The 16889-nt window shown below is 41.8% G+C and overlaps 2 protein-coding genes across 2 annotated transcripts; one reads left to right on the forward strand and one right to left on the reverse strand.

Annotated features, from left to right (window-relative positions):
• Positions 1–6746: 6746 nt before the first annotated feature.
• LOC123507588 (dynein regulatory complex subunit 2-like) lies at positions 6747–13769 on the forward strand. The gene is made up of 12 exons (XM_045260582.1): positions 6747–6901; positions 7987–8139; positions 8407–8520; positions 8741–8879; positions 9369–9592; positions 10326–10523; positions 11054–11233; positions 11731–11931; positions 12009–12155; positions 12382–12711; positions 13031–13281; positions 13450–13769. The coding sequence occupies exons 2-12, from the start codon at positions 7993–7995 to the stop codon at positions 13658–13660; spliced, it is 2142 nt and encodes a 713-aa protein (XP_045116517.1). The 5' UTR covers positions 6747–6901; positions 7987–7992; the 3' UTR covers positions 13661–13769.
• Positions 13770–15458: 1689 nt separating this feature from the next.
• Positions 15459–16504, reverse strand: LOC123507591. The gene is made up of 2 exons (XM_045260586.1): positions 16269–16504; positions 15459–15657 (listed from the first exon to the last, which is right to left on the reverse strand). The coding sequence occupies exons 1-2, from the start codon at positions 16446–16448 to the stop codon at positions 15505–15507; spliced, it is 333 nt and encodes a 110-aa protein (XP_045116521.1). The 5' UTR covers positions 16449–16504; the 3' UTR covers positions 15459–15504.
• Between the last annotated feature and the right edge of the window lie 385 nt (positions 16505–16889).

A 16889-nucleotide genomic window follows, 5' to 3' on the forward strand; every position in this document is an offset into this window, starting at 1 on the left:
CTCCTCCTCCTCCTCCTCCTCCTCCTCCTCCTGAAGTTCCCCATCTTAGAGCACAAAGTTTGAGGCGTGAAGACTCTCGAATAGCACAACTGTAATCTGTCATCATGTTTTCACTAGGTGCATCTTGTTGCTTCACAAGTAATTGTGTTCTGCCAGCCAACTCAGTCAAGCCACTTCTGGTAATCACATATGTTTGTGTGCGTGTCAGTCTGTCAGTCTGTCTGTATGTGGTAAAAAAGGTATACATTCATTCGGACTTCAGCATCACTCAGTAAAATTTGTAAACATAGTTCAATCCAACCAAAGACTTGCTGCTATGATTGAAATGTGAGGGTGAGGAAAGACTTAGGATGAAGTAGAAGCATTTTATGTCTTACACTTCAGCCATTGCCCTCGTCAGTATGTGGCTGAAGTGTTAGTGAGGAACGGTACTCTTGGTTCATCCCTGCTTCTCTCACCACCACCTCCCACTCACATGTCTTACACAACTTGCTGCAGTGTGGGATGCATTTGATCTGCTTCAAGTACTGCTATCCTTCAGTCCTCTCAAGCTACAGTAGTGAGGCTTAACTAACCTTCTGAGAGATACAAGTATTCCATAGGTACAGTTTGCACAGATGGTGGCTGCAGGTTTAGTCTCAGATCAGTTTGTGTATGTGCAACTAACTGCGTTGTGTACAGACCAAGGGTGTTGTGGATTATCCTCCTTAGATCTTGAAAATATGATTATGTTTTCTATTACTTTATATATTTTTGTTAATTTTTATCATAGTTTTATTAAGTAGTGAGGTGATGATTATATATATTATATATATATATATATATATATATATATATATATATATATATATATATATATATATATATATATATATATATATATATACCAAAATTATTAATGTATGTGAGGTGGTTTAAGTTTTATAGGGATTCAATAATATAAGTATAGTAGAAAGTGGTCCTGAGGCTGTGTCCTTTTGCTGCAGCAGGTTCTGTCACTCTCTGAGGCAAATGATTGGCTAATGCCCAGGTTGTTGTGTGGTTCAGCACCGGGGTCTTATTTGTTGATTCCTGTTGTGCCCTGTGGTGGAGGAGGGAGCATCATTGTAGGCCAATTGAGTTACCTGATTTGATAGAACCATTTGAAGATCAGCCAACCCAGATATTTTTAGGCATGGGTTAGGTTAGATTACACTACCTAATGTGATGTAGCTCATACCGTAGAGGCTCCAGGCAGGGTGGTCACCACAGAGCCTTGTGTTTGTTACCAGCAATCCTCAGGCACTAAGGACTGCTGTGCCCTTTTTTTATACAGCCTCCTCCTTCATGACATGTAGAGCCAGTTTATGGAGAGAGTCAGCTCTATGGAGGCAGTTTCTGCGTACACAAGAAATACAAAAGGTGTTTATAAATGTGAGCATTCATAAGGCTTCTTCTTGTGAGTGTGTCATTGCCCTCAGCTCTGCAAGGCCCTGGCCTCACCTAACGCACCGCCTGGAGGTGCCTGGCTTGGCTGAGCTCATGTGATCCAGTAGTTATGTTATAATGAGTTTATATTTGTACTTAGATTGCAAAAACTATTAAACACAAGTAGATGAGGTTGATGGTGCATGTGTTCTCAGTATTTTAAGTTAATTTTAAGTATTTATTTTACTTAACACTAGATTAAATACTGGTGGTTATTTCTAAGCAGTTTTATGGGGATGATTAAAATCTTGTAATAAGTAATACATTGATTTACCGTAGCTTTAATTTTATTTAAATTAAAAGTAGTGAATCACCCGGGAGTAACGTGACGCAGCACGTTGTAGCTGTGGTGCCGCTGGTCAGCTGTGCACCACAGCCTGGAGTTACCACCACACAACAACAGCTTTAAGTCCCTCTGACAGCACATATCAGTCAGCTGTGGTAGTGTTGCACCATTACACTTGTCTCACTGTGGCTGAATGAACTGTATTATTGTGATAGGCAGCATTGTGTACAGCGTTATCCATCTGTTAATCTCTCCCTCTCTCCCAACAGAAGAGTCAGCTTCCAGCTCTTCCTCCCTTCCTTGCTTTTACTGGCACCTGTCTTTGTATGTGGATTCATCTATTCTGTTGCACCTTCTAAGTAGCTTCTCTCTCTCTCTCCTATTAGAATCTTCATTTTCACTCACATGTTGTTTTTGTTTCTTCTTTTCAATGTTTGTATCATTGTTATTTACATCATCATTATTGCTGTTTATTGTTATCTAACTGATTTAACTGCCCTGTACAACCTCATAACTTATAGCAGTGGTAACAACATGAAATATGCAGTGTTACTTGCCAGACAAATGTGTGCAGTTTTGTATGCCAGAAAGAGACAAAGTGTAATGTTGTAATATTACTTTATGCCTGTTGATGTGTTTTGTTTTTGTACGAGATGTGTCACTTGTAATTCAAGACACACGTGGATCTGCTTGTCATATGGACACTAAGTACATCTATTCACTTGTTATATGACCACAGAATATTTTCCCTTCTTTTCTGTGTACCTCTGATGTTACCATTGATCTGATGGAGTACGAGATGGAGTGCTGTGTGGACAGTCTAGCATAACTTTGATGGTCCAGCTTTTTGCTCCCCAGAGTGCGTCGTGCAAGGCTTGGAATCAGACTGCTATTTGCTTCTGTTCACCTTAGAAACAGAAGAGCATGAGTTTTGTCATGGTGAAATGTTTGCCCTTACAAAAATATACAAACATTTTCCAATTATTCTAGCATAAAGAATTCTCAGTAAAAGTTTGTTGAAATTTTTGAGGCAGAAATCATTACAAATTGTCAGATGAAATGATTACAAACCACTATGTCTTGAGATTGTACAACAAAGGATAGACTCTTATTTGGAGTTAAGTTGTGAGAAATGTTCATTAATTCATCACGCCACAAGGATAGACTCAAGTTTGTGATTATCGTGGTGGGTAAGTGTGACAGTTCATCATTGCGTGTTTGGTTTAAGCTTGTACATATGAAAGCCTCTTATGCAGTTCCATCTCCTAAGGAGTTTAGCATCACCTGCTTCTGTTCCCTTACTGCCATGTCTTGCTAGCTCCACCCCTGGACAGGACGGAGGTCTTGTGCACATCCTCAATATTCTGTGATACTAATCCTTCCTTGGGCAATGCATGTTTTCAGCTGCTGCTAGTCCAGTCTGATCACCTGTTTTATTTATTTTTTTCTTATTTCCTGGTGTGTATTTCCATGGAAGTTCATAGGACTGTATTCTTAAATGATTCGTGTCTTGTCTCAACTCCTTTCAACAGGCTGTAATGGAAGTTTTGGTGGCTTTGAAGAGTGTTTTCATGATTCTAAGTGGGAAGGAAACAAAAGAACCTGACAAATCATCCTTTTGGCCTTTGAGAGTAGTCATGAGAGGAGAACAAAGCATTTGAGAGTATGAGCCATAGTCCCATCACTACTCAGGGCAAGGTGAACTTTTGAGAGCAACACTGGTTGTCAGTAACACCTGAAGCTGCTCATGGAAGGGAAGGTTCTTGGTAGGTTCTCTCTGGCCCTCAGCTCAACTTTGTGTTTTCTGAGGGAAAGAGAGACTCGTACTTATGTTATTCATTATGTGCTGTATAGGAGTCTTTTACACTGGTATGAGAAGATGTAATGTGATTCTAAGCCATCCTCATGAATGATAACTCCTCCCATGTCCACAAGAGGAGTGTGTGTGATATCAGAGTTATTTTCTCTGCAAGATAATTGAGTGACTGGATTTTGCAGTTAGGTTTACCTGAAGATCGTCCATCCTAGCTTTTCAAGGATAGGTTATGTTAGGTTAGGTGAAGTTAACTTACATTTGGTTAGGTTAGTTAAGTTGGGTTGGGTTACCTAATCTAATTAAACCATATTTATCCTAACATAGCCTTACATAATGTAACTTAACATTACCCTAGCTAATTTGGGTTAGTTTAGGTTAAGTTAGGTTACTGAATCTACTCTCACCAAACTTATCTTTACCTAACATAACATTACCATAACATTAATTGGGGTTACATTTAAGTATGACAGTTTAGGCTGGGGTATCAAATCCATTTAACCATTTAACCTAACACACACACAAGATCACAATGACATGCTAAAACACCTTATCCAGAAAATACTAAACCTGAAAAGTCTGTGGCTAGAACTTGCAAAACACATTAGAAATTCTCACACCACTGTTAAAAGACACCTTATTTCATGTTCCGGTTGATATATTACCATTAGCCATTTTATTCTTCCAGATTAGTGTTGTTAGAAGTTTGTACATTATCAAGTATACGTTATCTGTTCAATTAAAGCCTTGTTGGAGACGCTAAGGATACACACACCATACATTCAATACTGCCAGTTATTCATGCAGTTGAGGAGAAATACGCACCATAGAAAACTATTCCCCAAAAGAAAAAAAAAGCACAGTAATCTAAATAGTGGTCAGAGAATTCACATTTAGCAGAATTTTTAGGTTACAAGATTACCGAATATACTCATAATTTAAAGAGAAAGTGAGGGAAGAGAAAATACAAGTGTGATTGTTATTTGAGCAGGATTGGTGTGTCTGTTTCATCTTATTACCTCAGTTATCATTAATTCAAACCTCCATGTTCTTTATGTTTAATTACTAAAAGGTGACGGTGAGTGTATATATAATGTGCGGCAGTGTGGTGGTTCCTATGTAACTGGATCATTTAGACCTGTTGTTGTTGTTGTTGTTATTATTATTATTATTATTATTATTATTATTATTATTATTATTATTATTATTATTATTATTATTGTAACTGGTGCAAAGATATTTCCTTGTGTGATGTTTATAAATTAACACCTTTTTACCAGTAATAGTAATGACCAATCAGGCTAGAAAAGAAGATATGTACATTCACAAAGTACCCTCATTTAAATGTCTCTGTTCCATCTTCATAAATTTCACTCATACACAATTTTACATTTGCAAGGAAAATTCACCCTCATTTTATTTTAAGAATGTCAGCCACTTGTGAATTTGTTATTAGAAGAGAAGCAAACCTTCATTACATCTTTTGTAATTTGAACCTTACCTTCATTAATCTTTATAATTTTGTGCATAAATTGTCATGGTTGCTATAATTTGAACCATACCTTCATTAATCTTCATAATTTATTGCATACATTGTTCTGGTTGCATCACAGTCCTGTCTCAGCCAACTGTACTGAAAGGGGAGCAGTGAGAGAGTTTATCAGAAGACACAGTTATCTGAATAAACAACCTCACCTCTTCTCCAGGTCAGTGCATGAAACGGTCTGTACTCGACACTGCTGTTTGAAGTTGTTTTTCAGCCATTCATTCTCTTCATAGGACATTTTATATTGGTACTTTATTTGTCTAGGATTTTTACAGTCTGATGCACAGAGTATGTCTGTGCCTGAAGTGTTCATTCAAGTCACAGATATTACTTTGTTAGTTATAGAAACATTGCAAGTTAAAAGAAAAAAAAGTGAAATATTTGGTGCTAAAATAATGAGAACTTACTGGTATTATTATTATTATTATTATTATTATTATTATTATTATTATTATTATTATTATTATTATTATTATTGCTGAGTTCCATTTAGACCATGATATAATTCCGGTGAGAGGAGTTGACCTATTGTGTTGTGAGGAGGCGTGACCCAGCAACAGGAGCCACAGTGTTGTGAAGTGTTGTGACCTTCGCCTCACCCAGAAAACACTAACTGACCCATGCCGAAATTCGCATAAACAAATCATTCCATACTCCCTTTGCTGCCCTGTACATGTTGTATATATATATAGAACTTCTCTGTACATCTTAAATAGTTATTATGTATTATGTATATAAGAATAAAAGTATAGTTATGAACTGTTGTTGTCACATCTGAAGCAATGAACATAACGTGGTGAGATGTAAGCAAGTTAGTTGGAGGATTATAAGGAATTGAAATGTGTGTGGGATGATGTGTGTGTGAATGAGAAAGAAAAAGAAAGAGTACTGAATTGAGACCAGCAGAAGAGCTATGGCTTAATACACTGATATACTGAGGAAAGGAAAGGAGAAGAAAGGTTAGGACAGCTGGCGGGAGAATTTAAAGAAGTATGCAAAGGGAAAGACTGAGGAAATGAGAAGCAATGAAGTGATGAGGATTGTAGAAAGTAGAAAGTTTGGTGTGGTAGAGTGCTTGAAAATGTGGACTTTCAATTATTCAGAGTCAAATGATGGTTGTGCTAAGTTTGGAGCATCATCTAGACTCTAGAGTGACTGGGAAATACAGAATTCATATCTTTGGAACATCATGTGTGATATTTTGAATGTCTAGAATATTAAGTAAAATGCCAGGGATATCATTTGGAATGTCAGGAACATCTAGAATACCAACTGAAATTATTAGAACAATCTGGAATGCTCGAGACATCAGAACATTAACATTAATATGCATAGGACATCTGGAACATCACCTTACATGCTATTCAATATAATTCAAAATGATGGAAGTATAATAAGACAATCATTAATGCTTGAGTCATCATTTGGAATAACCGGGGCATCTGAAATACTATCAAGATGCCTGGAACATCAGTTAAAAAGCCTAGAAAATCTCGAACACAACTAGAATGTCTGGAACATGTAGGTGGTCAACTAAAACACCTGTAACATAACCTGACATGATTGTTACATCTAGAACATAGAACAAAATACATGGAATATCATCTGGAATGCCTAGAACATCGTCATTTCATCCAGCCCACACATCATGGGCGGTGACATCATGCTTGACGACCGCCGCGTTGCTAAGGACGCCGCGCCAGCCGTCAGCCCGCCCCTACCCAGTAACGAGTCGGCCGTCGAGAGGTAGAGTGTTTGCCTGTCTCTGCGTCTGTTCCTCGATCATTTGGTGAGTATTCCTGTTATTTGTGACCTTTTGATCCCTCAGTATGTATCTTATTATTGTGTTTTCTTTAGGTTTTTAATATATATTTCCTTGGCAGTCTGTATTTACTGTTTACGTGTATGAAAGTGGTGCAGCTTTGTTACAATGTAATGACCATTCATCTTGATAATCATGCGAGTATTAATGTTATATGTATTGCTTTTGACTTCAGAGCATTAGTCTCTCGTCATATCACATTATGTCTCGTGAAACCTGGCGCTGTTTTTCATTCCAAGGTGTTTTTAACGATCTATAACAAGGCTAGTGTTCATTATAATGACCTGTTGTTACGGATTGGTACTCATGTTTGTTCTATTGTAAGATTTGGTGATTGTTCGTGTTATTTGTGGATATTGGCTCTTCAATATTAGTCTTCTCTTGTCATTGTGTTACGTGGAGTTTGATAACACCCTTCCCCCCCCCCCAAGAGCAGCTACTTATGTGTCTTAACAAGCAATAGTAAGTGGCGATTTGTGTTGTGTATAGCAATGGACTCAAGGTGGTTATGTTCACTTTGACTATCTCGGCTATGGTCTTGTAGTTTTCGTTCGGTTAGTAGTTTTTCTCCTTTGATACCTAACCGTCTATAACAAGCGGTGATTCAGTGATGTAAAAATGACAATACGTGAAAGATATTGTAGTTACGGCCACCTTAGCTTCTTAATTTCAGCTTTATTCTCTTTATGATTGTTTCGTAAAGTTTGATGAATTATTTTTCTTGTTTTTCTATCTATAACGAGCGGTGATTCTAATGAGCAGAGTTGTTGGCTTGTTGAATGTGTTCCTCAGATAGTTTGGTGGTTGTATTGTTTACTCCTTACACGATAGCGGTGCAGTAATCTTTTGTCTTTTAATTTTGTATAAGGATTCGACCTTAAAAAAAAAAAAAGGATAAGTAGATAATTAAAAATCCAACACGCGCTCACTTAAAACAGCCGAACCATCTAACACGTGCTGATTCTAATGACTAGGGATGTATTGTCTGAGTATATATGGTTGTTTCTTAGGCACTACAACCATACTAATGATTGCATTGTGTGTCTCGACAGTTAGTGATGGCGCCCAAGAAGAAAGGAAAGGGGAAGGGGGACAAGCTGGCCAGGATGTCGGTGGAGCAGCGGCAGCAGTACTTGGACCGGCGGGCGGCGCAGGAGGCGGAGAGTGCCCGCAGGAAGGAGGAGCTGTTGGCGGGGTTCCTTAAGGTGGCCTGTTTGTCCTCACCAATCTTTATCGTTTCCGTAGTAGTAGTAGTAGTAGTTCGGTGGTTATAGCCAAGCCAAAATAATAGCAGCACATTATTATTATTATTATTATTAGTAGTAGTAGTAGTAGTAGTAGTAGTAGTGGTGGTAGTTGAGCAACTTAGTAATTGAGTAGTAATGATGATAGTTAAGAAGGAATACTTGAACTACAAACCACCACTCATCAGTAATAGCACATCTATAATCCATGTCCCGCGTCACTCACAGCTCAAGTTAGCGGACGAACGGAGGATGGGGGAGGTGAACGAGGCGCGGCTTATGACCAAGTGGCGGGAGGTGCTGCGAGAGGCAAAGACAGCCACGCTTTCCACGCAGCTCCAGGTACGCTGACGGTAGCGCAGTAGGAGAGTTAGTGAAATAGCCTAGTTTGAATCCATTCTTTGCCATCACCCCCTCAAATTCAACACAAGGATACCTACTCTCATGTCTCCTTCTCCATTTCGTTTATTGGTGTAACTCCCTCACTTTTTTTTTTTTTTTTTTCATTCTTTCACTCATCTCCTCTCGCTTCTTCTTCCTCCTTATCCTTCGTCCCCAACAGGAACTACGGGAGCGTGTAGCGGAGGGCACCACCAGACTGAACGGCCTCATCCAGCTGCTCAGATCACAGGTGGCTCAGGCGCACCACCAGCGTGCCCAGGCTGCTCAGAACCACCTCGCTGCCGTGCACAAGCTGTCAGGTAAGAGACGATGTGTGCGTTTTGCTGTTTCAATGTATTAGCTTTTAACGTAACCAAGCCTTACTAAATTTGACTAGGCCTTGCCGACATAACCAAGCTCTTCTCTACAGTCTCTCCTATTCATTATTTTCCACCTTAGTTCGTTCTGTTGCACCTTAACCCGTTCAGTACCATGACACGTTTTCATATTCATTCTGCTTGCTTTGGTGATTTTATACAGCTTCAGAACCTTATGTGAGGATTAAAATAGTGAAGACTCTGGCCATTTATTTTCTGACTTCCATAGACCCTTTCTAATGTAAATAAAATCATCTAATCATCCAAAACTTTAGGTAAAAATGTGTGCCAGTACTGAAGGGGTTAATTAACACTTCCCTTCTCTATTACTCCCTCCATACCTTCCTTTTCGCCTTTCTCCTTCTCCACAGTCTCTCCTATGCATGATTCTCCTTATCAACATTAGTTCCTCTTCCTGCATCTCCCCCGCAGAGTTACACGAGGAGCACGTCAGCGTCCTCACTCAGTACCTACGAGGGCGGGAGGCTGAAATATCGGGATCCGCGGCTGCTGGGACGGAACATCTTAGCGCCACGCACCTCCACCAACTGCGCCGCTTGTCCCTCGTTCTTCAGGCCTCTCAGCGGGACCATGATTTATCAGAGAAGGAGCAGCTGGCGGCCTTCCACACCACCCTCACGCAGATCACTACTCAGGTCTGTTGTTTTGGTGCGTGGCTGTGTTTTGAGAGAGTTTGGTGCAGGAAAGGATGGGAAGAGGTGAATTTAATGAAGTATGTTAATGTGTGTGTTTTGGGGTGTTTGATGCAGGAGAGGAAGGAGGGAAAGAGGGGAGTTTGATGGGGAAATATGCTAATGGCTGTGTTTGGGAGAGTTTAGGAGAGAATAATGCTGTTTTGGTCTAATGGTCATATTCTAAAACACTTCTGTCTCGCACTTCCGCTAATTCAAAAGGCCTTTTTTTTTTTTTTTTTTTTTTACGGGTGTTTTTACTATTTAAATGACGGAATGATATGATTTCTACATTATTAAAAGGAGAAGCTGTCTTGAGATCTCGGCTAATCATCTCTTTGGCCTCGAAAAACAGTCGTGGTGAGATGGCAAAGCGGTTGGAGAGAAGTAGAGAGAGAAAAAGGAGGATGTGGAGGAGGTGTATACACGTTGTGTCACTGAAGGAGGGAGAGAAGGACAAGGAAAGAACGAGGAAAAAAAAAAAGGTGTGGAAATATATTTGCGTATGTAGGACACGATGTTAGGAGTAGGAAAGAAAGTAGTACGTGGGGTGTCTCTCTCTCTCTCTCTCTCGGGAAAACCTTGAGATCCTATTGAAACTTCACTTCCTTCACCTGACCTTACTATCATGACCTAATTCTAATGTATATGTGATAACTAAATGCCCAATTAAAACACCGTTATCTGTTGCCGGTAGCTGGAGGAGGAGGTGGCGGCGGCGCGAGTGGAACGGGAGAACCAGCTGGAGAGGGCGTGGGGGCAGCTGGCGGCGAGCGTGAGGCAGCACCAGGCAGACACCTCCACGCTCAGAAGTTCCTGTCACCGCTTGCAGAAGAGAGTCTCGGCCCACCGCGCCACGCTCTCCTCCATCACTGTGTCCACCAAGGAAATGCAGGTAATGAAAGTTATAGCGGTGGCATTGGTAGTAATAGTAGTAGTAGTAGGAGGAGGAGGAGGAGGAGGAGGAGGAGGAGGAGGAGGAGGAGGAGGAGGAGGAGGAGGAGGAGGAGGAGGAGGAGGAGGAGGAGGAGGAGGAGGAGGAGGAGGAGGAGGAGGAGGAGGAGGAGGAGGAGGAGGAGGAGGAGGAGGAGGAGGAGGAGGAGGAGGAGGAGGAGGAGGAGGAGGAGGAGTAGTAGTAGTAGTAGTAGTAGTAGGAGGAGGAGGAGGAGGAAGACGAAAAGGACGTATAATAGTAGTAGTAGTAAGAGGAGGAGGAGTTAGACGAGAAGAGAAGGGAGATGAAGAGGAAAAGCAGAGGAAGGATGAGGAAGACGGAAAAGCAGAGGAAGGATGAGGAAGACGAAGAGATAGAGGTAGAAGAGGAAGTTGTAGTAACAGTAGTCGTAGCAGCAGCCGTGATGGTAGTACACGTTAAACACAACCCAAAAACCAGCAAAGTCACTCTTGTCCCTGTACTGCCGCCAGGGTGAGGTGGAAGCGCTGAAGAAGCAGCTGCGGCAGGAGAGGTCCCCGACAGCGGCCGAACAAGAGCTGCGCCGCCTGCGAGGTGCCGTGGGTGTGGTGCGTGCAGCCACAGCGGGGCAGCGGGTGGCGGGCCGCACGCTGTTCAAGGCCATCAATGCACGGGGTGATCAGGCTACGCAGGTGATATTCATTAGCTCTGTAGAAAATCATTATAATTTGACTTTTTCCTTCGTTTGTACGCGTTCCATTTTCATTGTTCTGCGTGATCTCCTCTCATTCTTTCTTCCTTCTCGCTATCAAGTCATTCTTTCCTCTCTTTTCGTTCAGTTGCTTTTTTCGTTCAGTTGCTTCATCGTCTCACTATTTTTCATGTATTTCGTCTCGCACTATTATTGGTCTCTTTTCTTTTTATATTTTTTGTCATAGCTATGCATCCTTTTTACTTTTATCTATCATTATTCTAAAATCTAATGCATTACTTTTTTTTACCTCTATGTTAATAACTCATGTAAAGAATAGCCATTGTTAATGGAAATAAAGTGATTGATTCTTCTCTCTGCATTCATTCTCATTTCTCTTCTCTCCCGTTATCTCATTCCATTTATAATATTTTAATCCTCATTTTGAAACACTTTTCCATAATTACCGTCAACCAAAACTTACACCATCTCTTCCAGCGAGTGACACAGATCCTGAAGGAGGGGCAGATGGTATTGGAACTCGCTGCTGTCTGTCGGCGGCTGGAGACTAACAGAGATCGCAACCTGCCCTTCCTCCCGCCCTCCATTGTTGCAGATGCGTCCTGCAGACTCTCACCCCAACCCTCAGTGCCCTCTGTGGAACTCCTCGCCCTCCCCCCGGCTCGCCCCGCCCCTCAGGTAATGTGCGGTGTGTGGTAAACGTGCAGAAGGGTCTCCAAATTTTCCTCATTTACTCACATTACATCTTTTTCCAGGAGACCGAGACTCTGGTGGGAATGCACTCAGAGACGGACGAAGGCATCGGTTCCTCCGTCTATTCCTCCAAGGGGGCTTCTACTGTTCGTTCCTCCCGAGGCGCGCACACAAGTCGCCATCCCCTTCGACCAACTACAGGGAACAAGGTAGAAGTAGAGCGTGTTCAGGCAGTATCAATTAACCCTGTTGAGTTTGTGTATCTGAGTGCGCAGTATTAACAACCCTGTGTAGTGTTTGTATCTGAGTGCAAGCGCAGTATTTATTACCCTTGCAGTGTTTGTGTATCTTTGAGTGCCAATGTGAATGAAGTATATATATATTATATGTACTGGATACTGATAAGTCGTAATTTGTTTCCTTGTATCCCTGCAGAGGACACACAATATTCCATCAAAGGGAGGAGGCATAGTGAACATTGGCGAGGAGCAGCACCAGGAGTCTGCAGACGAGGGTGCAGAGACACATCCAAGTACCGCGCTCTCCTTACCCCACCTTCCCCCCTCCTCCTCTTCCTCCTCTGTCAACTCTAACGCAAGCACACCCGCTCCACCCCTACCCACGTCACACCCTGGCGGGCGGAGGGCGTCGCTAGGGAGGGAGAAGTTGGAAAGGATAAACGAGCTGCTGTTCCACGAGGAGGCCAATCATGACGCGGGGCAGGGCGAGGAGTTTGGACCCATCCCAGACTTTGTGCTGCAGGAGGTGAGAGATATCGTTGTCTCCTTTATGCCGGTGTTGACTGAAAGAAAAGAAAGAAATTTTCATTCGTCTCTCTCTCGTACTGCTGTGTACTCGGCAATCTCTCTTCCATTCCTCGCGTTGCTGTTCACATGGAGTCCACTCGTTGTTCCGCTGCCTTCTTTGTTTCTGAGGAGGCGGTTTCGTCTTGGTCCCTGGCCGGTCTATAATCATGTTTCTACTCCTCTCGGTCGTCTCAGGCTTCTCCAACAATTGGTACATTCTTTTGTCTTCCCAGTACATGTGTGAGAGACCGAGAGTGAATATATCAAATCCCTCACAGGCGGACGCGGCGCTCAGGACACACGAAGGGCTGCGTAACTTCTGGCGCAAGTACCACCAGGTCCAGCTGGAGCGTCTCGCCCTACGCGGGGAGGCTGCTGCATTGCAGGAGGAGGGGCGTCACTTGAGAGCCCTCCTAAAGAAGTATTTCGTGTCCCTGGGGATGAGTGACGCAGCGCTGCGCCTTCCCTCCTCCACACCGCTGTGTGTCGGTGGCTTGCCGCCTTGCGTCCCTGCAGTGGGAGACGTGAGGTAAGTAAGATTGTCGCTGTCTGCGTTCAAGTAATTCTACACCATGCATATATATGAGCAAAACAATAACGGAAGCACAGGTTTCTTTATGTACGTATAGTTAGTAAATCCGCAACAGCTTTGTTACATCCTCTCCTGTGGCCTTATTTACCATGTTCTTTCCCGCAGAGGGCGGTCCAAGTCTCTGCCTACAAGAAGCACCGGTGTCTCCTTCTATAGTCCCTCTAGCGGCAGCAGCGGACCCCCCAGTCCCTTGCCTCCCGCCGGCGTGATGGTGCAGGAGGGCCGTGTGTTGCTACGAGCCATGGCCAAGCACCACACCGCGCTGCGCCACCCTGAACCTGGCACCACCACCGTCACCAGGCTCACTGTCACGTGATTCTGCAGGTGTCACGATAGCCTCCAGTTCGGAGTGGTGTATGTAGCATTGTCCCCAAGCCTGTAACAATACAAAGAATATGAGTGAGGGTGAATAAATGAATTCTATATTTGTGGATTATTTATGTCTGATAAGAAATAACCCGAGACAGAAAGACTTTCAACACTATTTCTGCACACTGATATTATTATATATATATGTGTATATATATATATATATATATATATATATATATATATATATATATATATATATATATATATATATATATATATATATATATATATATATATATATATATATATATATATATATATATATATATAATCAATCATATATATATATATATATATATATATATATATATATATATATATATATATATATATATATATATATATATATATATATATATATATATATATATATATATATATATATATATATATATATATATATATATATATATATATATATATATATATATATATATATATATATATATATATATATATATATATATATATATATATATATATATATATATATATATATATATATATATGACTGAATCAGACACAATCAACATACCCGAGACTCGGTGCTTCCCTTGTCGCTTCTATCAGCTTGGCCGCCGCGCCTCTTACTGTTACATTGATCCTCGCCACACATTTACAGCGAGACTAACAACACTTGCTTCAATTAACAGTTGTGTGTAGTTATAAAGACTTCCTATGCGAGAGAACCTACTACTTGTTTCTTATAAATGCAAGGGAGCGTTAACAAGATTTTGAGGTTGGGTTGATGCCTAACTGAAAATGATGGAACGATGTAGACAGATTAACTGCTACAAGAACGTGGTTGTAAGAGTCGCAAAAGATTCGAAATGTCATATTCCTATCAGTTTTCGGAAAGTCCGTAATTTTCTTAACGTAGAAGTGAAAATATTATCTCGGGTGTGTGGTCTAGAAGGGAAGATAATGTCGGGAATATATATATAGATACAACAATCATCAGAATCACTAATGGCAGAGAGAGATGGTGAGGAGAGACCACGCTGGAAACACAGTGGATATGGACCGAATAGCACGAATAAAGAAAGATAAAAAAAAAAAAGAGGGATGGGTTGTACATGGGTGAGGATGTACGAGACGAGAGCTAGGGATGCACGAAACACGATATAACTAAGGTTCTCAAACTGTATGGCTTAGTGGCGCATTATAATACGACTTGTCAGTGCACCAGCTCAAGTCAGTGAAGTGTATCCATGAAAATCACGCCGTGCACAGTTGAGAATCACTGCCTTAGAAGAACTGCAAGGACAAGGCTTATCCTAAACACCGACAACTGTATTAAGCAGGACAAGCTGTTAACACCAATCAAATTGGCATGAATACCTTGCACTGTAGTTCCTTCACACTACACAATCCATACACATCAACCCAACATAACCTCTATATGCACTATATCCTCAAATCAATGAAAAGCTCGGTAATTAATTGACAACACTGAAACACATCTTACCTTGGCGCCGGTTAGACACGGAATGGCGGCCGGCTCGACACAGATAAAATGACACTTGCTTCGAAACACTTCTCGGTTCGCCTCCACCGTTAGATCGTTCTTCCGTCTGAGCATGTATGTTTCCGCTCTTAATTATCAGCCATCTTGTTTGTTATTCTCATTTACTTGTACATTTTTTTTTTTTTCGTGGTCGTCTCAAGATTCCCATCACTGCTACATTTATCTTCTCGTGGCGAGGGTGTGGGAAGCTAGGTCAACTCTGAGAGACTGGGAGTGAATGTATCCAATTCCCACAGGCGAAGTGCTGACTGCGTAACTTCCTAGTCCAGCTGGAGCGTCTGGCCCTTCAATAGAAAGGGCGTCACCTGAGTGCCCCCCTGAAGAAATATTACGTGTTCTTGGGGGTAAGTGACGCAGCGCTGCGCCTTCGTCCTCCACGCCATTCTGTGTCGGTGCCCTGCCATCCTGCGTCCCTGCCATGTTAAGACGTTAGGTTAGTATTTGTGGATTATTACTTCTGCTCTCTTAATAAATATGACAATCACTAATCTACATATGACAATCAATCACCGAATCAGACACACATGGTTCAGACACAATCAACAGACCCTTAACACATGCCAGGCGCGGTGTTTCGGTCCTTCCCTTGTCCCCTTTAGCAATTTGGTCGGGGAGTCTCTACAATGAGCCCTATCACATGCCACATCACCATCCATTCACCTACAATACAAGTACACGCCAGCAAAACAATGCACGTACAACCAAAGAGGTACTAACGGTTAAAACTAACCAAGCCCAACATTATATAACCTAACCCCATATTGACACATTTGCTGCCGCACTGTGCGTCCCTTCAAGGGAATCACTAATATGTCTGGTAACTGGTATCACTCGCAATTTTGGGAAGCAAAACCAACCCGTGAAACACACACAAGTCGAACAAATTGGCATGAATACCTTGCACTGTAGTTCCTTCACACTACACAATCCAAACACATCAACCCAACAAAACCTCTATATACACTATATCCTCAAATCAATGAAAAGCTCGGTAATTAATTGACAACACTGAAACACATCTTACTTTGGCGCCGGTCAGACACAGAATGGCGGCCGCCCCGACACAGATAAAATGACACTTGCTTCGAAACACTTCTCGGTTCGCCTCCACCGTTAGATCGTTATTCCGTCTTCTTGCATTTCCGGTGTAGCGGTGATAGAATTCGAAAGGGCCGGAATCACAGTCAGAGCATTGGGGCTCCATGGTGAAAGCAACTTAGCAAATGGTAGAACCTGACGTGGCTCACTCACCCTCCCTCCAGAGAAACAAATGCAATACTATAAGTACCTCCCGGCATGGCGGGCTCTCATTGGACATCCTGTAGGCGGACGTCCGTCATTGGTTTAGCCGTGATACGTCATTAAGTAACTACCGGCATGGCGGGCTCTCATTGGACGTCCGTGACACGTGATTTATAAACACCACAAACCCCACACAGGATCCACAATGCCCTGCTAATGTAAACAGCCTCAAGAAGGGGATTAGTGGAGGATGTCTTGGAAAACTGCTCGCAGAACTCTCTGATGCGGTGTTGATTTTTGCAAAGCATCACTATACAAGCCAATAAAAGCCTTCCGCGTGGAGAAAAAAAAAAAAAAAAATAAATTGAGTATATTGCTGTGTCATGCGCTACTGTCAAGGACC

This window comes from Portunus trituberculatus, chromosome 22 (assembly GCF_017591435.1).
Source record: "Portunus trituberculatus isolate SZX2019 chromosome 22, ASM1759143v1, whole genome shotgun sequence".
NCBI lineage: Eukaryota > Metazoa > Arthropoda > Malacostraca > Decapoda > Portunidae > Portunus > Portunus trituberculatus.